The 26,704-nt window shown below is 40.9% G+C and overlaps 2 protein-coding genes across 2 annotated transcripts; both read right to left on the bottom strand.

Moving 5' to 3' along the window:
* Positions 1 to 6,418: 6,418 nt before the first annotated feature.
* Positions 6,419 to 25,698, bottom strand: hoxd3a (homeobox D3a). Its single transcript, XM_026295780.1, has 4 exons — positions 25,458 to 25,698; positions 10,434 to 10,493; positions 8,204 to 8,753; positions 6,419 to 8,062 (listed from the first exon to the last, which is right to left on the bottom strand). Exons 3-4 carry the CDS (start codon positions 8,649 to 8,651, stop codon positions 7,311 to 7,313), a joined length of 1,200 nt encoding a protein of 399 aa, XP_026151565.1. The 5' UTR covers positions 8,652 to 8,753; positions 10,434 to 10,493; positions 25,458 to 25,698; the 3' UTR covers positions 6,419 to 7,310.
* On the bottom strand, positions 16,902 to 20,042 carry hoxd4a (homeobox D4a). The gene is made up of 2 exons (XM_026295781.1): positions 18,694 to 20,042; positions 16,902 to 18,249 (listed from the first exon to the last, which is right to left on the bottom strand). Exons 1-2 carry the CDS (start codon positions 19,100 to 19,102, stop codon positions 17,951 to 17,953), a joined length of 708 nt encoding a protein of 235 aa, XP_026151566.1. The 5' UTR covers positions 19,103 to 20,042; the 3' UTR covers positions 16,902 to 17,950.
* Positions 25,699 to 26,704: the final 1,006 nt, after the last annotated feature.

Below are 26,704 nucleotides of genomic sequence, written 5' to 3'. Positions count from 1 at the left end.
GGTGCAGAATTACTTAACCCTGCACATTGCCACAACGCTCTTGGATTTACGATTGCACTGCAGAGGACTGAAGGTAAGGAGAACAATAGAAACAATAGAAATGTGCCTTTGCATCAGGTTTTTTAAAAAATGTGTATTTACATTGTAGCTTAACTAACTGAGATGGAATTAGGATTGTAAAAGGGATCACACCGACTTGAAACTATTAATATATGTTGTGCTTTCATAACTAAATTTGATTGAATCCAAACATCTGATTACCAAAAATGTAATCACCAAGGTCACCTCAGCCTGAGTCCACCCCAGCTGGACACTTGGGAAATGCGCTTACATGGCACAAAAGATGTCCGTCTTGTGTTTGGACGGAAAGAATTAAAGCCTAAGATGAATGTGATACAAGGTTATCTGTGAAAATTAAAATACAATTATAACTCATAATGTAAATGCTTCATGTTGTCCAAACATTTCATGAAAAGATGGAAACCGTCAATGAATTGATCTAACATGCACAGCTCATACAGCTCAAACCTGAGATATAAAAAAACATGAATGAGCCAACACTGGGTGACATGTGGTTTCAATATGAGGCACACAGGTAGTCCTGCTCTACTGGAGCCGATCCTGCTGCTATAAATACTCACTAGCGCACCAGAAATGTATTAATCCACCACTGAAAATAGTCCTGAGGCATGTGGTATTCACACTTATTTGGTTTGCTCCAAACCACAGAGCCCACAGAGTCTTTTTAAAGAAATCTGTGACATTTTATGTTTGCTTGAGATGTACTTGTTCAATGGGAACCAGGGGTTTTGCACTGGGTGGGACACATGAGACAGAGTAGGAATTGTTGATTTTTGGTCTTGTCATGAGATTTGTAACAAGAAAAGCAATAGAAAACATTAAAGCAAAATCTGCATTTCAAATCATTTTATAGACATACAGGTCAGTCTTAATATTCCAGACATCATTTGTCTAAAGAGATTTTCCTTTAATAAGATGATGTCTCTGTTGTCCACAGTAAGTAAGGCTTTCTGTAAGGAATCTGCATGTCATGCTGATAGAAATCGACCTTACATCCAAAGGAGAGGCAGGACCTCCAGCGAAGCCGGATCTGGTTTCAGTGCTGCTATTCACTGTAAAGGAAAAGTTACACAGGACAGCCTGTGGGGTGAACGTTGAAACTTCCTTCCATTGATGAATTGTTAACTTTAATTCTGAAACTTGTGAATATAGTACAGTTCACCAATCCATCTCTCATATCTAAAAGTCACATACTATTTTACTGAAATAATGTGTCTGGGATTACAAATGAAAACCACACAGGACCATTCTTTATCCAGCAGACAGATTAAATTCCAAACCCTGTTACTGTAATAGGCACACTTGTAGCTTGCCATGAATTAGAGCTCTAATTATATTAGGTACTATTTTAAACAAAATAACACATTTCTTATGATCCATAGGTGTAATTTATAGCAAAGCCAGGTTCATTTTCCTGGGCAATCAATTTCCTGGTGTAGCAGAAGACTAATATAATTATGTAAAGCGCTGAGAGCTGAGTATCGCAGTCAGCACAGAAGGGTTTTTCGAAGATAAATGAAGATGCAATTTATTCACTCATAATTTTATACAGAAAATACTGTGAAAGAAATCCATATGAGCATCAGAAAAAGGGGAAAGGCACTAATACTTTTTGATATAGACTACCACAGCCTTGTATTCAAGGCCTGGGTAATGTATGAATTACTTCAGGTTTCCTCACATCACTGAGCCATCTTTCACATGAGGAAGGAGGAGAAGAGCCTTTTGGCCAAACCCTCTAAATCATACCCAGAGGAGTGAGTCATTTATTATAGTTACAATTATATCAATATCACTAACACATAAGAGCTGCGATAAATCCACGCACATCAGTTTCTGTGACAACACGCATGATCAATGTAGGTTGGGCTACTGTTATTCTTAGCAGTCTGGCTGCAGGTTAAAGTGTTTTATGAATCAGCAAGACACACGCTCAACATAGAAACTCATTTTATTAAAGTACAAAACCTAGATTTTCAGTCCCACATCAATTCTCATCTTTCTTCAGCACTCCTCTATCTTTTGCATCTTTTTTAGTGAGAACATTAAACCTGCTGTTATGCCATGCTGAGTGGGCGAAACACAGGACCACCTATGTTATCCTGTCAGACCCGGAGGCAGAACTGACAAGGCAAGAGGAATGACTATTATTTTTTTAAGATTTCAGGTGCTTCAGATGTGGATTGTGCAAAATAAAGAGCAACTCCCAGTCAGTCAGTTCTGTGCTGCAGTCTCATTTCAGTCTCCACCCCTGTCAAACTATGTTTTTGGCTATTAGATGATCTGTTTACATTTGTCAGTGTGTGACAAACCTTTCCCATGCAATACACCCTCCTTAATAAAATACCAATCAAGCGACAGATGTAGGACCCTGAAACCAATAAAACATTAGCTTTCCCATAGACGATGATGTAACTGTGGCTGTGTGGTCTGTTTTCTTTTCAGGGACAGAAATGCAGTGTTGACTTTTTGAGTTGGCAAACAAGACAGACGCTCCCCACCATGAGCAGAATGTCTGTGTCCTCTGCTCACTCACCTACACACTGTGTGGTGAATCTTTAATGACAGCAGAGGCCAGATAACAGGAAGGACTTATGACAATAGTGTCCTCTAACATTCCCATCATACCCCGTCAGTGTTTACAGATGGTCAGGGTTGGGTTTGATCATTTTTCCATCCTCCTTGTGGCTGACACTGAATTACAGAATATTAACACAAATGAGGCAGTGTACGAAGAAATTCAAACCACAAAAAAGAAGATCCACATCAGTGAGATATCTTTTATTAGTGTGCTATAGTTATTTTTAAGTGTTCAACAACAATTAGCAACCACAGGTGTACCAAGTGGTCACCTGTAATGGTTTTATGGACTGAAATAAAAACTGGGATATAAAACCTTTTGATATGAAGGAAATCTGTGCTTTTAGGACTACAATGATGTCCTCAAAAGACAGCATTTTCTTTAGAAATAAAAACTCAAAAAAAAAAAAAAAACTTTTAAGTGAATGAGTCAAATAAAAACAAAACAAATACAAGGTCATTAAAGTCAAATTTTTATTTGGAAAAATCTGGATTTGTAGACAGAAATTCTGCTTGTTGTCACAAAACATTAAACATCCATTGAAGTCACTGGTATTTTAAGCAGCTTCTACATCACATGATGACAATAACAGCAGGCATCGGTTTTACCCACATTAATGACAGTATCACTTTATCTGAAGAAAAACACATAAAACACACAACATGAGTCATTGAGGTCATATTTAAATTGTTTTACTGAACAGACTGGAGGGGACAGTATTAAAACAAATTCACTTACTGGTCCATAATGTAATCTAAGGACATCATCACACACATGTGGCAACACTTTAAGTAGACTATGTTACCCTGAATCCGGCAGAGTAGCTGCTCATTCAAGTCATGACAAATCCTGAACTTTACAGGAAGTTTCCTAAAATCAGGTTAGAGCTGCTCATCATATGTGAGAGACATCAGTAAACGACTTCCTCCATTACAGAAAATAAATAACCTGAGGATTGTTGTGATAAAAAAAAAAAACAAAAGACGGCAGACCTTTAGGGCCTCGTTTTCTTTTGACGTCTATCGCTCCATTCAACTCTTCAGCTCTGCCTCAAACTACACTGGCGAGTCCCTGCAGTTTGTGGCAGGTTCTGCTCAGAGACTTCAATCCTAATCCGGGCATAATCCACAAAAACTACGATCGGCACAAACGAAGCGGGACAGGACGCGGCAGGTCAGGTCAAAGCAGGTTAAAAAAATTAAAATAAAAAAAAATCAGAAAACGAGCTGATCTTAATTTCGTCTCCAACGTTTTCAAAACTGCTGCTCGCTCTTGTCTCTCGAGCCATGAGAGCCTGAGAAAAAAAAAAAAAAAAAAGCCCTCTAGGGATGGAGATGGATGCTGCTCACTGGCACACAGGAATCATCGCGATATGTTCTGTCCAATCAGATGTGCAGAGCAACTTTCTACCAGCGCTGACTAAATCATTGCAAAATTTGGCGCATTGGGAGAGAATATTTCTTCCTGTACCATATACAGAAAGCAGCTTAGACTATACCTGTTTTATTCTTTTAAATCTTGAAATGAAAACCTGGACCTCTCCCTACTGCTATAAGCTCCTTGTCCATCCCCTTACACAACAACAGAAATACACAAAGTTAAAGTTCAATTGTCTCCATTTAGGATGTCCTGAGCAGAAATGGGTTTAAAGGCTGTTTTCAGGTTTGCTTTCCTCATTAGTTAACCTACAGTAGGACTATTCTCCATAGGTAAGATATGACCCTCCACTGAGGCGTGGTCTGCTCTGCTTTTATCCAATCAGGGGCAGAAAATCAACCCCAGGCTGCACTGCCTGCTCCAGCAGCGCTGCTCTTTGCTGATTTGTATGGACTTACTTCACATTTTCTAATTGAATTGCCTCTAATCCGTCTAAACTGCATGTGTAAATAAACATACAAGAGGCAAGAAAAGGCATGTGCTTGGTTGTTCGATACTGTAGATGCAAATATGTATCTGTAAAATAACATCATTATACACTTCTCTTCAATTAGGGTGCAACCTTCCTTTTGCATGCTGAATATGATCCCAGCTACACCCATGTCCAATTACAGGGTGAGGAGCACGACGGCAAAGATCAAATCTGAAACCCCATTTGTTCCATTTGGTGCCTCATGAGTGAGATTTGGTCTAATGTTGTGTCTCCTGGGCTGTTGGCGCATCTGTCCAGGATATGTGCTCATCAGGTTTCACAGCTGATCCTTGGAAAAGAATAATAATCCGAATTTGAAACTAGATCCTGAGAGATATTTTATCCTGGATGAAACAGTTTAAATTCACCCAAATGTATTTTCATGTCAGTTTATGAGTTGATAATACTGATTTTTTTTTTTTTTTTTGGAAAAACGTCACTTTGTTTGGGGGTTAAAGTGTTTCTGCATCCAAATCTAAAGGTGTTATTTGACTTGGTTAAAGGGGTCAGCACATGACTTGTGCGGTGCAGAAAGCGGCAGCAGCGGGGGAGAAGAAAAGAAAGCACACCCAGGGTTAAAATGGCCGCCATCCATTGAATACCGAGATGATTTGTAGCCTATTGTGGTAGCTCAGAGCCAAAAGATGTAGAATTTACTGCGGGATGAGACCAAATAAACTTAAAAGCTGTAGTTAAAGGATTTAGGATAGCATCTGTGAGCTGAGTCCCGTTGAGCTCAGTGGCTGGAACCTTTGGGGACCACGGGGACTGTGGGACCCGAGTGGATTTAAAGCCACCGATGATTTCTGTGACAGGGATTTCATCTGGCTTGATGCGATCTTAAATCCGAGGATATATCATCTTAGAAAATGTGAACACAGTAGGGTTTTTTTCCCCCCATCGCTCCCTCCCACCTTAAAGATTGGGGTGCTCGGTTTGAAATGTGTTACTTGGATTTGGTATGCAAATGCTTTGTTCACGAGGAGGAGGGATCAGCAAGGAGTCTGAAAGCGACGAGTTTTTGATTAATGAGCTTTGAAATGGCTCTCCAGGAGCAATAAAGGATGAACTGCTCTCTCTCTCTCTTTCTCCTTTTCTGTCTCAACCACACACACACACACACACACACACACAAAGGCATCCATCGTTGCATCATTTGAAATGTCAAACAAGCAACCATGTTTTTTTCCTTCTTTTACTTTTATTGTCACCAATCTGCCTTTTCTTGCTCACGCACGTATTGGCGTGTTTTCATATACCTCCGTCCGTGCCAATTTATGTGATATTATTTTGAAAAATCACTCTGTACTAATCAATTAGACAGCCACTGATTAGGCTTTGGTCTATAGGAAAATGGAGCTTATTCTCTTGTCCCAGCAGATAGGAAGGTAATCATGTGGCCAAGTCTGAAAATAAATAAATAACGTGTGACATGTGAAAAAATACAATAAGCCCATAGACTCGGTTCCCTCATAGCAATAAAATATCAATAATCTCCAGAGCCTTTTATTCCGCTGAAATGCACTTTGCATTGGAAGCATACAGCCGTCTGATGAGTTTTAGATATCCCGGTGTCTTAATTATTGATTGGCTCTCCCTGTTTGGACCGTACAGTAGAGCTGTGAGTCAATAAGCTTCCTCTGTAATGTTAGCTGACAGTTTCACTGGGAGCTGCAGCGGAACACTGAATTAAAAAGAATCAGCAACAGTAGATGACCAGCTCCTCTGCTGCAGGGTTCTGACAAAAACCTACACAGTGCAATTAAAAAAAAAAAGACAAGTTTGAGCACTTTATTTACAAAATGTTCAACACAATAAAATATAACATTTCGATATCATTAGGGTTTCATAAATTTATGGATATCAACTGAATGAAATAACAATGGAAGACATAAAAAAAATTGCAATGGACTACACAAAATGACATGCTGGTGTGTATAATATTTGATATTTCGATAGTCTACGATTTGCTTAAGTTTTGACACAAGATTAACCATGGACATATAGTGGTGTTTTTACACTACAGAATGCCCCATTTATCCCAGATTTACAATTAGAAATGCTCTCTCTCTTTTTTTTCCCAACAATACACTGCGAGTCATAGCATTTTCCAAACCCTGTTTTGCCAACACTTCCAAGTGCACTGATCTGTCCAATCTTACAAAATGTCACACTTATAAATACTCGCATAGAAACGATAAATAATGTGCAATACAACGTAATTAAATAATAAATAGACTATACGCTATAGTACGAAAGATTATGCAGCATAACGAGACAAATAAATAAATAGGATGCCCGTGAGGAAAATGAGATTCTGATAAAACAGACAAAAAATATATATTTCCCTAAAAGTCCTTCTCATCTAAAGATGATCATCTACTTCTAAGACTTACCTTCAAGTAACGGCATGAAATATTCATTCAAAAAAGCAAACAAACTGCGCATTGCACTTGAGGAAAGAAAAATAAAGAAAAACATAAAAAAAGGAACAATTGACCACCAGGCTTGTCTGCCTCTGCGCATCCCCAAATATTCAAGAGAAATGGACAAAGCTGTATTATTTAGAAAATAATTACACAATAGCATTAATAGTAATATCAATAATACTGTAATAATACACACGACTCTCTTGGAGTGTAGTTATTAGACTAGTGAGGTAATAAAAAGAGCGCAACATAATTTTGGCACACATACATACACACACGCGCGCGCACACACACGCACAGAAACCACATTTTACAAATGCGTGAGTTTAGGCGCTTCCTGAATCCTTCCCTGAGACGCTTGATGAGAGGTGAGGTCTGTGTATGTGGGATGGGGATCACAGGGTCCATGGTGGTGGTTTCCTGGGATCTGAGCGGCACAGCTGTAGTCCACACTGGTGGATGAGGGGTGGGGAAGATGGCCGAGGTTGAACATGGGGCCCGAGGCTGGCATGGAATCAACAAAATTCCCACCCACATAAACAGGGCTGCCTTGCAAATTGGCGTTGGCAAAGCTGCCGGTACTCTGCATGCCGTGGTGTTCGTACTCGGAGCCCGGGTACCTCTTCTGTTGCGGGATGCAACCACCTAAGGGTGCCGTATACGCAGCCAAACCGTACATGTTTTGCTGAGGTTTGGCGAAGGACGGGGGCGAGGGTGCGTCATAGCTGAGGCTGTTCACGTTTTGGAGCTGGCCAGAGTATCCAATGTGATTTGGGCCACTCAGCGGCGGGCTTCTATCCGGGGAGTGTCCCAGGGGAGAGTGCGCAAGCCCTTTAGACTTCTGGTCCTTTTTGTATTTCATCCTCCTGTTTTGAAACCAGATCTTTATTTGGCGCTCGGTGAGATTCAACAGATTTGCCATTTCCACTCTCCGGGGGCGACAAAGATAGCGGTTAAAGTGAAACTCCTTCTCCAGCTCCACAAGTTGCGCGCTGGTGTAAGCAGTTCTGACCCGTTTGGAGGCGGGACCCGGTGGGCTCTTCTCATCACTCACCTCTCCACCTGTAAATGAACAAATGTACATCTTTAGAGCCACGTTAATGCCACTTCAGAAACGGTGAACAGAACAAGGCCTACTCCCCCCACCCCCTCTCCACACACACACACACACACACACACACACACACACACCATGATCTGTACCTGCAGTGGTGCAGCTGTTGCTCTTCTGCTTTGAGTTCTGCCGGGTCTCCTTCATCCAGGGGAATATCTGCTTTGTGAGGGCCGGTGTGGCAGTATTGGAAGCGCTGCTGGATGGGGATTTCTTTTTCTGGGACGCAGAGCTGTTGGAGCTGGGAGAAGCAGCGGAAAGTGGAGGTGCCTGCTGCTCCCCAATACTCGTGGCTTGGCTGCTGCCGTTGCTTTGACTGCCACTTTGCCGCATGCAGTCTCCGTTCAGGTCACTGTCCTTGAGGGTCGGTGGGCGGACAGCTGAGGTCTGGATGGGACACACTGGGCCCTGGTAGTCATTCTCAATGTTAGAGGTGGAGTAGGACTGGTGTGCGGGGCCATAGTTAGAGTAAGAGTCTGGTTTGGGGTAGGTGTAGCCTCCAAAAAGTCCAGAGTTATCGTAATATGTTGCTTTCTGCATTTTGTGGATTCAAAGCCAGTAAGCCAGCGCGTCTCTATCCAATGGCATGGGTGTTGTTTATTCACGTGATTGGTGCTTCCCACCTTGGCTCCAGTCTGTGACCTAAGAAGAGAAAATATATCAGACTCGTCTGGACACACACGAATAAGGCCTTTAATAATTACAGCTGCAGCTTGGTTAACACCACTCCAATAGAACATAAATAAACCATATCATAATAAACCAGCAGATCACTGTGCTCAGCCCAGGCAGCAATAGGCTACAGCAGATATTAATTAGAAATCACCAACTGTCTCTACACAGTGACACATCTCCCATACCAGCCCCCAGATATGAGCCGTCCTTTTCACACATTTCTGCCACAAAACAGTTAAAGTTTAACTTGAGCCAAAAAAAAAAGACCCTCTGGGAGGCTTAAGACGCCCCCAGAAATAAGCTGAATCAGCATTTGACACACACATTCACACAATACCCCTTTCACTAATCACAAGGCCTGACAATGCCCGTCATGCATTGTCCCCCTGCAGCAGAAATATAGCCCACCGAGGCCGCGCACATGCGTGCAGTTGGACGTTTACGCGCACGAGGAGCTAAGTGCCAAACTCCTCCACTGTTTTCTATGAACGTTCATATAAAAACTGTGTTGTAGGTGATGGGCTGTGCGTTTGAATGTGTGTGTGTGTGTGTGTGTGTACGAGAGGGAGCCAGAGAGAGGGCAGGAGAGGCAGAGAGTGGGAGAGAGATTGAGCTTGGGTGGGTGGAGGGTGAGAGTTAAATATGATATTTCATTAGCCTTTACAAATGCCTCAACCCATATATTTTGGCTGCTTTCCTTCCTCTCTCCCATCCATTCAAAAATTACCTTTAATTGTTTAGAAAAAGAGATTCAGAGGACAAAATGCCAAATATTGTGGTGAATATTTTAGTGGAAGCTACACTTATTGTATAGCTGTAACAGAGAAACGCATGGCAGCATTTTGACTAAACCTAAACTAAAATATCAAAGGGCCCTGTACTGTATGTTGGTGGCATGAGGAGGTGCAGTCTGCGCCGTGCATAACAATTGCACCTGTCAGTGTGGACCGCGGCAAAATTTATGACCGCAAATGTTATGGTTGTAAACGGCCTCAGAGAGGAATGAAAAGCAAAACACTCCTCAAGACTCGCAGCGCTCAGAAGTGTAAAACTAGGCGTAGGAGGAAGGCAAGGGAAAGAATTTCATACTCGGCGACTTCTCCCATACAGAGGCTCGGGTTATAAACGATGCCTCCATTCTGACTGGAGTGCGAGTCTGCAGCCAAACGTCGAGGAGAAAGACTGGGGATGTTTTACTGGCGGTGGCGCGTCTGGTTTTTAGATGTTGGAAGTCTTGGGATGGAGTGGTGAAAGTTTTCCTATTTTTACGCTTTATATTTTGCATATATTCCAGTGATCTTTGAGAATATCATGTAAACACTACAAATACCCATTCTGCATTTTTAAAAAAAATTATCTTTTATCTTTCCTTTTTGTAAAAAGTAGCTTTTAGTACATTTAGATTTGTTCGTGACGCACTGGCGCAAACGATGGAAGGGACGTTTTGAAACGGGACTGAGGCCTGCGTAAATAATCACAGGCACTTGGCTGATGTTAAACTCATCCCTCACGTCTGTTTTTCGCGACTTCGGCCTCCTGTGAAACACTGAGAGCGTTAATGTGCAGCCTAATAACAAATCACCCTTTTCTCCCGGTTAGCAGTTGGCTGAGTGTGTCCACTCCCTTCATTCAGGAGATATTACTCACCGAAATCTGCGCAGATCTGTTTTATATCCCTCACGCATTCATCACTGCTCTCACCTCCACCTGCAAGAGACATCAAATAAAATAAAATAAAATATATCTCATCAGACAGAGATTGTTCTTTTAAAGTGCAGCAAAGTGTGGGCTTTAAATTCAGCATAAAAAAAAAGAAAGATTAACATCAGACCCATTTATACTCACACCTTTAAAAACCACCACAGGAATAATTAGTAAATATTTAACTTATTTATTTAAAATAATTCAAATGAAACAAACAAACTGAAATGGTTTCTTATATTTCTGGTCTGAATACTGAGACTACAATGATCATATATGATTTTTTTTTTTTTTTTTTAAAGTCTCTGTTTTCAGTTGCTTGAGAGTGAAACCTCTTACATATGCACTTTCATACAAAGAGCCAGGCCAAATATTTAGCAGTCATAAGCCTTTTTAGGTGACCTTTGGGTCATTCAGCACTAAGTCAAAGTTTAATGAACAACGAGCAGTTTGGCTTCAAGTAGACCCAAGTCTCAGCTAAGCTCAAAGCAGCTTTTTCAGCGGTGGCTGAAACAGAGAAGAAACTCAAGCGACAGGAAGAAAGTAGAAATTAAAACCCCAAAATATTCATCAGATCTTTTTTTTTTCTGTGACTATGAAAGACATGTCTCTTCTCCTTCTTGCCTGTTTTTTTTTTTTTTTTTTTTTTTTTTAAGATTATTACTTTAAAAGGTGACGATGGAGATTTAGGATTCCTTCACTGTGGAAGATTTGTTAGAGCACGCTCGATAATCTTAGCCTCAAGTGCTTTTGAACACACTGGGCTACTAGCAGCAGACATGGTCCTCTTTTCAAACAACAGTGTTTTTCGCCTACGCGTTGTTACGGTAAGTTTGCTTACCACAATGGCTCGGGCTCAATGTGGAGTGTTATTATCTCAGTTAGCCTGGTTATCCCTTCACATTGGACATAATATTTCAAGTGAAACCTGCATCGAGAGGCGTGTTGTTATTGTTAGAAAATATTTGTTATTCCAGACATAATGGCGGCTGATAATACTTTATAATCCAACACAATGCAGGATCTTTTTTATCCCCCTATAGGGAAAATACGGACCGTTTCCAACATGATAAATTCCTTTTTGCACCAAAATGTTTTGCTGTAACGCGGTTTTTAGTTGATATCGGTAGAAATTCAGCAGCCGTTCTGCAAAGACTAAAACATAAAATACGCACATTCACGAGTGTAGAGTTTATCAATGCGCAGTGCGTAACAACACGTAATTTATCGCCAAACAGCCAATCTGTTAAAAAAAAAAACAAAAAAACATGAAAAATAATTAACTTTATTAGAAAGTCTGATGTTTCCTATAGGGACAAAAACTATTCACACGATGAACCAACTACATGTTGACCAGAAATGTGTCCTAACAGTATGAAAATACAAGTATTTGCCTTGGTTGTTGTTGACTGTCCAGCTCGGTAACTCTTTAAAACATCCAGCGTGAATTCATGTATAATAGAACATTGCAGGTTAACAAAGCCATATAGCAGAAACCACATAAATCACGGCAAACTCCACCGTGACGATAAGACAACAAATTAATGTGATTTACGATCCAAGAGTCAAAAAGAAAAGTTACTCTCCACTACTTCTTCCTCTGAGCCGAGTTTCATCGAAACGTGAAATCAGCTGAAAAGCGCAGGGCAGCTCGGGCTCTATCTGTCGATAATATTTGAACGTGTTTCTCAAAAAAAAAAAAAGAAAAAAGAAAACAAATATGAATCTGCTTTTGAAGAGGTAGCTGTGGACTCCATACCCGCACGGCCGCCTGCGAGGGCGACATTAACAAGCACCACCTCGTTGAATGGAATAAATCATATATATTTCCTTGCATTATATTAACCCGTGGTTAAAGGTTGCTTTCTGCCTTGCAATTGCTTACCTGTGAATCAATTCATCATAAACCAGCTCCCCTCTCAGTCTCAGCTCCTTTCTACGCAGTCACTAGAATAAATCCTTCACCTTTTGTCTGTAGACAATGCTGTCCTAAACCTGATCTTGCTGTTTTTCAGACATTTCCATATACCAATGGAGACAGTATTCCCGAAAGAATGGAAGGACTCGCATTCAACTACCAATAAAAAGCGAACAAGGTATCCTTATTCCAGAAAAAAAAAAATCCCTGGCAATCAATCACCCATTGGAATATACAGGAATTCAGAAACGGGTAGGCCTGTGCAGATTTGGAGCTAACATTAGGATTTTTTGGTGTTTCGGGAAGCTTTATGGTGACAAATAAAGGCGCTGCCTGAAGATACAAGCATATTTGTTCACGTGATTGTTCTCTTCTTCAACCAAGCCTTACCTCACCAATCCATTTTGATAAAGGGTGGCGTTTATTTCCTCGTCTGAACTGTGTGAAAATGTTCCACAGCCCTTTTCTGTTCATCTCCTCATGAATTGCAGGCATTATGTCTCACCTGGAGTCCAATATTTAAACAGAGAATGCAGACGAGCCATGATTTGGGTATTAATATTAAAGAGCCGCACATTCACATGCTGTTAGGAGAGTATAATTACAGCACACAGTGTTGTATATTTGCGTAAAAGGATCTGTGTAGCATTAAAATTCCCAGGTTTTTCCTTTTTCTTTTTTTTTTTAAGAATTTCATACTTTTTATAAACATACAGAAACTCTGAAATTTCACAATAAAACCTGTAAAGTCTGTAAAGGCCTATAACTCACCACAGCCGAGTATTTTGTTTAATATGATGAGAACCATATTATAATACTATCTGTCGATGCCCTGTTTAGTTGCCCAATAGCTGCAATGATGTGGGAAGTGCGTTTTCAAAATGATTTATGAAATAAACGACATGTGGGTTTTCTTCTTCCAACTGGGACTGGATTGTATTCAAATAAACCACATTATCATCTTTTGTTTGTTGTGTCTGTCTTCACACACTGCTGGAACATAACGAGCGTCATGTCTCCCCCTGCACTGTTTTCATTGCCGATCAGAAAATCAAAAATCAAAATAAAAGCACGGTTTTAGCCTAAACACACGGCAAAAGACCAGAATGGATTTGAAGAAGAAGAAGACCTGCAGCCGCAAAGAGCGTCGGCTGCTCCAGCCGAGTGTTATCTTTGCTGAGGAGAAGGAGAAGAAGGAGGAGAAGAAGAAGAAGAAGAAGGGATGCAGGGCTGGTAGCGTCGTAGCATATGTTCAGAGGGTAATAAAAGTGAAAGATTTACAGTTTTCGCCCGGCCCCCCAACAGCCTCGCACCCTTTCAGGAATTACCGGCAATGATTTACAAGGAGGCAGAACTGTCAGCCTGCCCAAACTTCCACGACTTCTAAGAAATCAAAATTAGATCATCCCCGGGTTACTATAAAAACAGCGTAGACTGTCCTACTAAGCAAAGAAAAAGGGACGACAAATACTCACTCTTATATTTTATATTAAAAACCTACACTACAAATCAACATATGCTCATTTCCACCTAGAAATCAAGACTCAGTCATTTTAAATTCCACTGCTGTTTCCATTTAAAAACACTTACTTTTCTTTTTTTTTTTTTGTCCTAAATTGATAAAAGTTCCAATTAGATTCCGAATAAAGAATCAATGGGCCCAGTGGAGGGGCCACACGAAAGAGCATCCATAAATACATGTCACTGCCCTTTAGGTTTTACGATTTATCCTATCAATCCCTTTCAGGGTACACAACAAACTCCCAAATTCTTCCATTTCTAAGATGATTTCTCAGTAGAAGACATGCACACAGCGACTACAGCCTCAGCCTACACAAAACTGCTCAGAGCGCACACATCAAAGGAGCAATTTATCAAATATCACGACATTTGATATCGTCATTTAGCAGCTCGGGCGACATGAAAAATGCTGAAATATTTACCTACCCAAGCATCCATCGGTTCGGATGTGTTGCTAAAGTGCGGGGCTACGGTTGCGCCGGGTATCGGATATTATTTTCTTGGGGGATCTCTTCAGTTTTCAAGTCTGATAGAGTCCTTGCGATTAATGACGACGCCGTGTTTCTAGGGGGACGTGCTGCATTAATTATTTAGACAATCACGTGGTCGAGAATAGAGAGCGGAGTGGTATAGTCTCTGGATTATATCTCTGAATGCAGACAGCGCACTTTAATATATCTTAGGGGGTTGTCTGGCTCGGAGAGGCTTCTGCGAAAACAGCTGGAAATCAAATATGGCCGGATGGAGAGCAACGACGTTGTATTCCTGCACTGGGTGCAGTGTCATTGAAAATGGCACTGCCTTTGGCTCCCATTTATTGCTGTTCAGACATGTAGGTCAGTGTGGCTCCACACTGCACGTTGTACTAGGCTGCTCTGAGCTGATTATTGCTGGGGGAGAACTGTAGGTGGAAATATTTGGTTTTAATTCGTGTTTTAAAACCAGGAGCCCGGAAAGACTCAGGTGTTATAAATGGCTCTTAAATAATAAATAGGCTAAATAACAGCATGTGCTAGTTACCTTAAACAACTGGTGGTGTATATTAGGTATAACCCCCCCCCCACCACCACCACCACGAACACCCCCCCCCCCCCCCACACACACACACACACACACACACACACACACACACACACCCTCCTGCTCCCACCCCCTCTCCCTTCCCCTCAGCATCTATGAGCAGATCATTTGTGTCAGGATGGTGGATTGGTAGCATCACTTTGTCTCAGTTTCCTTCTAAATCCATATGACACACGCGTATATGTTACACGCACAGCAGCCTGAGCTCCATGTGCACGCGTACAGGCCCCGCGTGTGGTCAGTGGAGGCAGGACAGTGGTCAGTGGGGATGAAAACACCAAATCTTTCCACATGTCCCTTTGTGGGCACTTTTGTTTGGATCAGACCTGCTACTGTAATGCGGAGGGTCGAAGGTCAGTGTTGCAGTGGGTCATCTCTAATAAACTCAGCTGCTGAAGCAGGAGGAAGTTTTTTTTTGTTACACACACACACACACACACATATTTATATATATATATATATATATATATATATATATATGTGTGTGTACATATATATCAAGCATAAGCACGGTAGTGTAGATCATGTATATCTCCATATATCACGTACAGCTGTGATAAAAGTGGCGTAATCTCCTTTTGGAGCTGGATCAGCAGCTCTGAAAAAGTTTTTCTTTGTCGGTTTGACTCTGAGGATGAGAAGGAATTTAAATTGACTTTCTATTTTATATTAAAGAACTCATTAATTTAGAGTAAAGACTTGAAGTCTATGTTTGCTCGAACTCCAAGCGTGGTTTTCATGGAATAAAACCACATTAAAAGGCTCCACAAAGCGTAAAACCGTTTTCTAAGGGGATGTTTATACTCAGAGCATGCGTTCTTGTTGATAAGCTCTAATGAGTGAAAAGTAAGACACGGCAGAGTAAAATCTCCATTTTTAATTTTTTTTTTCTTTTTTGAAAGATGGACTCCACTGATTCTGCACCAGAAACAAATGCAGGCCTTTTATTTTGAGAAATTTCAGAGTTCACAGTAGAAGAAGCTGGATTTGCGCATGCAGCGCACATTTGGTGCATTTGTGTATGTTTTGTAAAAGGAGCTAGAGACCCATATGGCGCCACATGCCACTGGAAAAACCAGAAAACTTTTCCCACCAATACAGTGGCAAAATCCATTTGGAAACGGCGCAAAAAGAATAGCACCAAATAGCCCTTAAAAATACAAATAAAGTTTTGAACAGATTTTTTTTCAAAAGCCTCGGATTCCTCAAAGACAATAGTTCTCGAGTAGAGAAAATAAAAATCCCACAAAGCGTCCTTTTCATTTAAATCCTTTTCATTTATCCAGTAGAAATCTTTATTTTTTTCCAATATATTTCTCACATTTCAGTGCACAATACAAGATAGAAAGCGTGTAAAAATAAAACAAAAAAAGACTGCGCATTGACATAAGGAGACAAATGCACAAATCTGAACCATTTGGAGGCTAAGCCTGATATAAATATATTGTATTAATACGCGTAAAACACAGTCTCTTACTTTGAAAGCTTTCAAGCTTTTTAGTGTGGAATAAACCCTCCAAACCAAAGCGAGTATAGCGCCTGGGAGAGAAAATGCTGCCTGTCCGGCGGGTCAGGGGTGTCGGGGTCAGTCCTTGCGGCTGAAATGTGTCCCCTGGATGAACCTGCCACTGCTGCTTTGTCGACCTTCGCCTGAAAATACCTTTTCAACTGTCTCATAGTGAAGACTTCAGAAAGAAGACCTCCTCGTAACAGGGAGAGCTTCTGGGCTTTTTTTTTTTTTTTTTTTTGTCTGAAGACAATGACGGTATAAAACAAGAAATATCTGTCTTCAAATGTGACTTCAAAGCCCCCCCTCGGTTTGCTTGGTAGAAATGAAGATTCCCACATTAAATAAGACCATAAACCATGCGAGAGATGCACAAAATTTCAAACATTTTTTAGATTGATAAAAAAGGTTTAATGAATAATTAAAAATGTATGTGCGCTATATGAAAAATTTACAAGTTTTTTTAACAAATAAATAACGTAAAAATCATATATAAAAAAACTATAGTCCTAAATATTCCGGATTTGATCATTTCCGATGAGAAAACATCCAATATCAGTTCGATGTCATGCAGGAACAAATAATCTTTCATATAGGAGTCTCAAATGGCATGAGAGAGCCTCTGAAAATGTACACTGTTTACAAAGATGTCAGGAGAGATTTATAAGGGCACCCAGAATAGTTTGCGCACAGGAATGTCTCGCTTTTGGGAATAACATTTAGCTAAGGAGATTTCAAACGCTTTATTGTACAAAATAAGTTAAAAACATACAAGTCACAGAGAAACGGAGACCCGAAATCTTCAACTGGATTCAGCAAATAACGAAAGTAGGTTGTGTTTTGGCGTGCTCTATGCAAATAATGATTCCTTCAAGTATACGTATATATATATATATATATATATAGATATAGCTATATATTGTGCGTTTAATGTGAAGTTTCATTATGAGAAAAACTGAAAAAACTGTGTATATGTGTGTGTGTGTGTGTGTGGATTCCTTGTTTTGAATAAAGACATTTCAATCTTTAAACCAGCGAGAATCCACGTGAGAAGAGCAGAGACCCCGGTTAAAATCCATGAAAGCAGCCGAGGTTGTTCATTAAATGTCTTCAGGGCTGAAAAGTCCCAGGAAAAAAAAGAACAAAAAAAACGAAAAAAAAGAAAAAAGGAAAAACAAAAGGATGAAAAGTTTTCTTTCGATGGGTTTTTGTGTGTGTTTGTCTCTTCGAGGAAATTAAAGAAAACCTCTCAGTTACAAAAACTGATTGATTTTATGACTCAGTCTTGAGTCAACGTTGCTGGGGTCATTTTTTTTTTTTTTGTTAAATAAAAAGGGGGAAAAAGCTAAAAAACGACACCAGTCCATGCAACAGTCAGATGCAACCTTTGTCTTTTTTATTTACAGTTCATTTCTGAGGACATGGCACCTTCCTCTTTTATAAAGCTGTGATATCAGTCTGGTTATCCTTCTGGATGCTCTGCAGATGGCTGGAGGCTGGTGCAGATCTGCCCTTGGTGTTGGGTAGTTTGTGATCTTTCTTCCATTTCATCCGTCTGTTTTGAAACCAGATTTTGATCTGCCTTTCTGAGAGACAAAGACTGTGTGCAATCTCAATCCGCCGCCGCCTGGTCAGATACCTGTTAAAATGAAACTCCTTCTCCAGCTCCAAAACCTGCTGCCGGGTGTAAGCTGTTCTGGACCGTTTGGGCTCAGATCCTGTGTAATCTGGGTTCACTGTTGAGAAAGAAAAACAAAAATAACAAACAAAAGAAGAAGAAGGGGAAAAAAAGTCACCAAATGTGGCCAATGCAGCAGGCAAGCAAAACCAATACAACAACAGTGTCTCTCTCTGCCTGGGGCGCTCAAACTTTCAAGAAAAAAAAAAGCCACACGGAGGCGAGAGCAGGAAATAATGACTGATTTGAGCAGAATTTAAGTAGATTTGCTGCAGATTTAAGCGCCATTAGAACCGGTCAATATGTGTTTTCAGGAGCTTTCAGGCGCTCACCTAGCGGCCTATTTCCTCAGCTATAAAAATTTATGACTTGTGTAATTGGCGAGGCCTTTCAAAGACTCCCATAAATATTACACTGAATGATTTCTAAACTACAGGTCTCAGTTGCTCCATAACTGAAGTAGTAGTAGTAGTAGAAGAAGAAGACAAGGGGGAAATCTTACCAGTAGTTACGTGGACTTTCTTCATCCAGGGGTAAACTACTGCAGGCTGCTTGGCTTGAATCCCATTTTGGCTCTTTGTGCTTTGTTGCTGTCCACAAGTCCGGGGTCCGGCCACTTGGACCGGGGCCCCCTGCTCAGTCTGTGCGCTAAAAGGACTCGGGTGGCTGGATCTCTCGTGTACATGACCCCGTGGCTGCACTGTGGGCTCCTGCACAGTGTTGCAGCTGAAGGGCTGCTCCGTGTAGTTTGACCGTGGGTAGATCCCTGGATGCTGAAAGTCTGTGTCCTGCGATGGACTGTAGTAGTCCGAGCCCTGCTCAGGTATATAACTATTTTGTGAATATTCCTCGCAGGGAGGAAATTTAGGATCCACATACTTAGAGCTCACCATATACGAACTCATGGCCATTAATTTCTGAAGGTAGAAAAATACTAATTTTTCTCGAGTTGTCTTTTTTTCCTCCCTCCATAGAGCCCTCCTACTTGGTGTCAACTGAATAAAGTTAGCGAACCATGTGACCAGATCGGCCAATAGAGGTGATGCTGATCCAAAAACGGGTAAACATACAACTAAAGGCAATTTTATCAAACTTTATAACAAGATTCAATTATGAAGAAGAAGAAGAAAAAAACGAATAATAAGCTGAAACATTTGAATGCAGGTTTGGAAAATTAAAACAAAAAGCTGGAAAAATAAACAAATATACACACAGTTCAAATGCGCTGCTTCAATATTTCACTTTAAAATTATGAAACAAGATCAGAATGAACTTTGCAGGTGGTATGAGGTTGTTTTTTATCCAAACAGATAGAAAGATGTATCAGTAATGTCTAACTTGAAGGCACGGTGTTCAACAGAGAAACCAACAAAAGATACAAAAAGCCCCCTTGGCATAAAAGCAGCGAATAATGACTGAGGACAATTGAGGGAGACTGTCTTTGTCAAGAAGGGGTCACCTAAAAGTTACACGAATCTCATCACTTCATCTGCTCCCATCCCTTTGAAAAAAAAAAACTGTCTCAGAAGCCTATTGGCAAACAGCAGCAGCAGCCGCCTCTGGGAATCAATAATGTAGAGGCACAGGAGGAGAGAAAAAAAAAAGCTCCAGTTGTAGTTCAGTGAGGGTTACTTTCTTTTTCTAAATCCATGTCACTCCAACACATGAACTAAAGAGAAACTCTCCCTCCATAATTATGTTCATTTCCATTTCAGATTTCCTCTGAGCCCTGAGCTCTTATTTTGAAGCATGTGGTGTTGTCACATTTACTGTTCTTCATGAACCACCACTGTCACTGTAGCACCTGACAGCACACCAGCCACCATAAAACAATCAATCAATAAATCGAAGTTTTTTCATCGACCATATACTCCCCTAGAATCGAATCTGTGACTGTGGTTTCATCACACAAATTCGGTTCTACAGGGTATATATAGACGACGGGAAGCCGCCCACTTTAAGGCCCGTAACCACACAGCACTTTATCAGCCAAAGTTCAGCCTCACAGTCAGGATTAAAGCAACATCACAAACAAGGTTACATAAGGAAATAAGAGCCGCGTCTCACCAACATCTGGATAAAAGACGCACAGAAGAAGCACTAATACCAATCTGATACACCTCGGCTTCAGTTTGAGCTGGTTTAATGAGCAATGAACCAAACACTGGTCACACAGTAGGTTAACGAAGGTTAGGTCACTTGCAGCTTGTCAGGACAGAAAGAAAAAGAACCAGAGGGTTACAGGGCAGCCCAGTCAATCCCAGCTGTAAATGACAAGCAGGACACTGGACCAAAATATCAGTCATAACCCAGGTGGACCCACCTTCTTCCTCTGACTTTACATGGAGGAAAAAGAAAAGAGCTTCTTAAAATAATCTCAAAACCAACTGGTTTGGTACAAGGAGGCTAATACGCAGGGGGCTTATCACAACTGGCCAAGAGATGAGGCGAGGGGCCACAGAGGTCAAACCAAATCATTTAGAAACTTATCAGAAAGTTCAATTTATTTTTGGTGCGGCTGACAGCTCAAAGGGTGGAAAAGTTTACCAATCCCTCGTCAGCCATTAACTAAAGCACCATAGCGGCCGCCATGAAATCCTTCATGAGACCAGCTTTAGAGAGAAAAAGCTGCAGAATATTTTAACAGGTTTGTTACATTCAAGATGGTTAAAACAAAAAAATAAACATGTTTTCCCAGGGACTCGATAATAATAAAATCTCACGATAATACTTTCATCAGCAAAACTCTCATTTACAGATGAGAAATTAGAAACGCATCAGTCCTAAATTCTCACAGGGCCTGTTTGACGCTTTGAGTCCTCGGTTTTTAGGTTTAAAAAAAAGCATTCAAAGATAAAACCTGAAGTCATTTAGGACGTAGGCTACATCTGAGGCAAATGGCCAAAACCTGACACTGGTTTCACAAGTTCTGCTCAAGCCTGAAAAAAAAAACATTAGGAAGTCAGGGGCTCTTATTTAGCAAGAACCAATTGTATGTAAGATTTAATTTTTTGCAATACCCGAGTGGTTGTACAAATTGCGATTGTTTTTAGGACAAATCATCTAGTAAAGCTTAAAGTTTTAAAACAGAACCAAACAGGATCATAAGAGAAAATGAGAAATCGACTACATTTTTTTTATTTAACTGTAAAAGAAGCTACTTTGTCATAAAGTTGGCTAAACACAGACCATTATCGATTTACAAATCGCCACTCAAAAAAACAAAAAAAAAACCAAATCCTAATATTAAAATATTCGTTTCTGCTACAGTTGAGAAAATCGAGGATACAACCTTCACAAACTCGCTCTTGCACTTCACATTTCATGTTTTTGTCAGACAGCCTGACCTGTCGTTCACCTTGCCCCTGCTAGTCCTTCAGACGGGTCAAAGCCGAGATTCACAACAAAAGAAAGATAAAGTCAGCGTTTCTTGGCAGCTTGTTTTAAACGAGGCCCTGACTGCTTCAGCCTTACCCCCTCCTCATTACATTCACCAGCGTTTTGTGTCCACGAAAGAAAAAACGAGGCCTTAAATTAACCAAAAATGTGGAGGTGAAGTAATGAAGCGTTTTAATGGGAAACAATTTAACAATAAAGTTTAAATCCCCACTCAGCGCTACATGACATGTCTAAATGCTGTGGGTCTCTGACAACGACTGGAGAAATGAAGCATTTCAGTGGCTGCAGCAGAAACGCGCCAGGCCTCCCAGCAGCAGCAGCCACTTTATGAGAAAAACAGATTTTAGATTTTATTGCTGTAAATCTCAGTGCTGTAGTTTGTGGTTTGCATGTATTTGTCGACCAAACGAACAGCTGGAGCAAAACAACACATCTGTAACTGAACCCAAACTCGTATTGTTTTAATTTGGACTTCAAGATAATTCACCAGAATCTACCCAAGTCTGGGGCGGGGGAGGGTGGAGGGCAACAGGTTGGCCTGTCCGCCTTCACACAATAAGAAAATCAGTGATTTCAAGTAATGAAGTCATGCAGCAGTGAATCATACAACTTAAAAAGAGAGCATCCGGGGACGTATAGACCGAGTCTGTAATTGTTCTAAACCCAAACCAAGCACGGCTCTCTCACAGCAGCACCTCCGTCCATCCTAAACGTGCACTGTTGCCGCTTTCAGAGGCAGGAAACTGATATAGTCTGAGCATTACGCATATGACATCACACGCCCATACCACGAGCATAATGATAAAGCACAGCTTACCGCAGGGACCGCAGCCACATGGAGCACCGCACAGCAAACGCATCGGCGCTGGAGGAAAAGTCTGCCCTGTAGAGCTCCCTGCCATTTGGAGCTCCATTCCAACCCCATCTGGACTGGTCTTACTAATACACAATGAGAATTATATTTTGGCTTGTCAAGTTCCAGGTCATAAAACAAACTTTAATGGCATCACGTGTTTCCTCACAGCCATTCACAACACCGCGCAGGACCATAAATAATCCTCTAAGTTGCACTTACTCAATACTCAGCGCGCACTGAGGAAAAGTCGAAATGAGGAAGCAGGGAGGCTGCAAGTGGTTGCAACTGTCGTGGCAGAAACAGGAACAAAAGTGGACTGGTATAAAATAAAAAGCTTTTATTTTGACACTGGATTAATTTGCATATCTCATATTTTCAAACTAAGACGCAAAATAACAGAAGCTGATATTTGACTGATATTTACCGGTTTTAATTCCTGAGAGCGCAGACCTGAATACATGATTTGATTTTTCGGTTTGACCTCTAAAATGCTAACATAAAACCCACACATGCATCACTGAAGTGTGCTCACATACATTTCTCTCCCCAGTGAACCTGCCACAATAAGACTGATGTCATTCATTCTTCCGGTCCAATCCCAAAGTGCACAGCCATTTTTTGCCCCTCCTCTCCTTTCCTGTCCAAACTGGAGAGACCTGACGATGTGAAGGCTTGGGTGTGTGCCACTGTGGGGCAGGTGTGATAAATTGAAGGGCATCAAATCACAGGCTTGTCACTTTTTACATGCATGTCCTCATAAAAAATATATATTTCCCTGGAGATGATTTTGAGGTTAAAACCTCAGTTTGGCCTCCTGTGCGTTTTATTATCAGCTGCACTAAAATAGTCCCTGCTGTTAGTTCGCATTTTTGGTGATTTAATGACTTCTGCACAGTTTTATTCATAAAAACACAATCCTGGTAACATTTGCATCACCAGATGTGTTTTGCTTTTCTCTCTTAAAGATAACTTCCTTTGACATTTTAATCATAATGAGCAGAAATGAAGAAAACAGTTTTTGCCACTGAAGCTACATTGTTTAACATTATTTGGTCTCTGGAAGCTATTCACTGCGCTGAGAGTGTAAAATTAAATAAACAATCATTTGGCTTTTTACTGGGCCAATAAGAAATACTACATGGGTTTGTTACAGCACTTGAAATCAAATATCCCACAGCCCCAAACGCAGCAATAAATACTCTAATCATAATGGCTGTTCTCATCTGATAAGAAATTTTGATTTATCCTCCAGATGCAGCAGTCTGAAATTCCCCAAAACCACTTAAAAAAAACGAGCCAGATCACATGACCAGCGTGTCAGCCAATGGCAGAGCGCAGGACCGTGCCAGTGAGAGGCTGCTGAATGGAAGCAGAGGTGCTGAATGTTGGGCAACAGCGCCTTCTGCTGGCATTTTAACAGGTCTCCCCCTTTTCCACTGTAAAATGTGTCCATGCGTCCAAATGAGGGATGTCACTGTATTTAAGCCATTTGGTGAAACAGCTGACACAAACAGACTCAATAAGCTGGCGTCATTTCAGATGCAAATTCGGTTATTTAAAATCTTACAAACCTAAATTAATTTATTTTTCTTTTAGTCGACTAATACTGTTTTGTGTGGAAGTAGGCCTCTTGCGCATTGGACGCAGGAAGGATCAGCTTCTGCAATGTGGTTTTCTTGATTTATGGAATTAAAGTGGACTCAAAATGACAGGCCAGGATGGATATGATACACAGTCTTCATGTTATTAGTCATTATTAAACACTTGCAGTGAAATAAACGCCTTGCTTGTGTGAACATTACTGAAAAGCAGCATCGAACAAAACCATTTATCTAAGTGGAAAGTGGTAGAATCTGAATATTATTCCTTTTCAGATAATGTCCAGTGAAATGATAAGCTTAAGTTCACAAAGGTCTCAGTGTGTCACCCAATAATCCAGACACAGTCTAACATCAGATTTGTGTAACAGAGAAAGACTCGCACACACTCAGAGCTTGTAGTCTGTTCACATGTGTGCGGGGCCTGCGGCCAAAGATTGTTTTTGATAATTAAATATAACAACCACACGCAGAAATGATGTCAGCTTTGTGCTCTGTCAAACCCAACAACACACACTGGATCCTGTTTAATTTTCTCAGGCTTCTGCTTGCGCCTCTCTCTCCCAGGGTCCATTTTGCCGCATTGCAGTAAGGCTGTAAATACTTTCGCAGCTGCCTGTCAGCCAACAGTGAAATACTGTCTTTGTTCAGTTGGCCCCCATCTCCAGGCAGCTGAACACTAGCGATGAAAACTCTACTTCTCCTGCCGGGCTTGCATATGTGGAAATACAGCAAAACACATGCATTCTGTGTGGATTATGGCGCAGCATCTCAGCAAGTGAACAGCATGAGAGGAGACACTGGGCTCATCGAAGCAGTGCAGATATTGAGTCCACACGTACTAACAAGAAAAATGTATATAACTTTGGCTTCATGGCCGGTTTTGATAAAAACGGTCTTAACGGGAAAAAAAAACACACAAAAAGCCTGTGGACGTTCAACAACTGGCCAAACATATTCTACAGCTTTAACTGGAAACAAGAAGAGGAGTGTTGGCTGCACTCATCATCTGCATCAAATACACTGCTCAGACCTCTCACACACCAACATCACCGCGTTTAAACACAAGCTATATTTATGCAAAACGATCTTGACACAGAAACTACGAGCCAAAAACAAAACCTCTCCAAGAAACACAAAAACATGTAAAAACTGGTTATTTCTGACAATATTTCTCTTTCATTCTTGCAAAACTATTTTTTAAAAATACATTTTTATCATTACTGTCAACACCACAAACCTTCTCTGCGCGTAAACTATCAAAAATATTCAGATCTATACTCTCAGCAACATGTGAAATCACCAAATTACCTGAGAGCCATTACCCTGTAGCTAATTTACATGACTAATGAAACAGGAAGCTGTCAGGCTACACACGCAGACACACGAGCCTTTATCACGTAGGAAGCTTACCTGGAACCGGGAGGTAATCCATTTTTATTCTGTGAGCTTTACTTATGTACTGCATTTTGATAAAGCTGCCGAAGAGCCGGGGCTGCTCTGTGGATGACGAGGTCAGACGCGGAGAAAGTTGAAACGCTCCCTCTTGTCATCCGAGGGCAGCGAGCAGCGCAGTGCCGCAAATACGTGCTCATCAGACGTTTATGAAACGAATGACGAGCTGTTTTTTAGAAAGCAGACAGTGGCGTATCGGTTTGAACGCCATAGACGCAGAATGCAGTGGTGGAGGTGGTGGGTGGTGGTGGGGCAGGAGGGGGGGCATCGCCTGGGAAATCAGGAAAAGAGCCATGAAGACGTTTGCCTCTCACACATGACCAGTGCCATCCAATGACAGGCGACGGAGGCACATAAAAAGTGCTATTACCAAGTTGTAAATTGTCCTCTCACAAAAAGGAATTTCGACTGCAGCGGTTCTTCCCATCTTTGTGCATAATAGCCAGAAAAAAGAGGGACATTTTACTGGTTTCCCTCCTTTCTGTTATTCAGCCATCAAATGTAAACATTTAAAATGCAAAAGAGCAGTAAGATTTTTTATTTTTTATTTTAACGTTTTGGTTTCATCCGGATGCAAATCTTCCAGAATAAGACAGAAAACAAAACACTTCAGCAGATAAAATTGAATAGTTTTGTTTAAATATGCGGCAAAATCATAATAATGCAGCGTGGGCTTTGCTAAAAATGAAAGGCAGCCTATTTATGTTTAAAGCTTCATCAAAACAAAAGGCACTTTTTGCTATGAGAGATTTTTATCAGAAGTGTTTTGTGTCTCGGGGAGGCGTTTGCACCAAATTAGGAACAACGAATTTCAGGAGGCTATTTCCTTTTTTATTTTGTAGCAAGCGGCCCGTGCACCCCTTGTTTAGAAAAATACCACATTTAAGGCTCAGTCAAAAGAAAAATAAAACGGAAATTATTGTTTAAATACCTGTTCAAATATTAGGAGATTAATTCCCTTTCTCGCTGTTTTTGCTCCAGATGAAAGAAATTGTTTTAAACGCCCTTACACTCTTACAGGCCTGCTGCATGTCGTTAATACGCTTATAACACTACAGACAATTCATTTCTATTATTTGAACATTTCTCAGGGATTTTAAAGGCTGAGTGTCGCAGCCACTGTTCGATCCGTGTGAATATTTCTGCAGCGAGACAGGATTTTCTTTCATTACATTCCTCGTTCATCTGGTGGCATGCCAGAGTCA

The sequence above is a fragment of the Mastacembelus armatus genome, chromosome 21 (assembly GCF_900324485.2).
Source record: "Mastacembelus armatus chromosome 21, fMasArm1.2, whole genome shotgun sequence".
Taxonomy (NCBI): Eukaryota; Metazoa; Chordata; class Actinopteri; order Synbranchiformes; family Mastacembelidae; genus Mastacembelus; species Mastacembelus armatus.
Note: the sequence above shows the minus strand (reverse complement) of the source record. Positions and strands in the feature narration are given on the sequence as shown.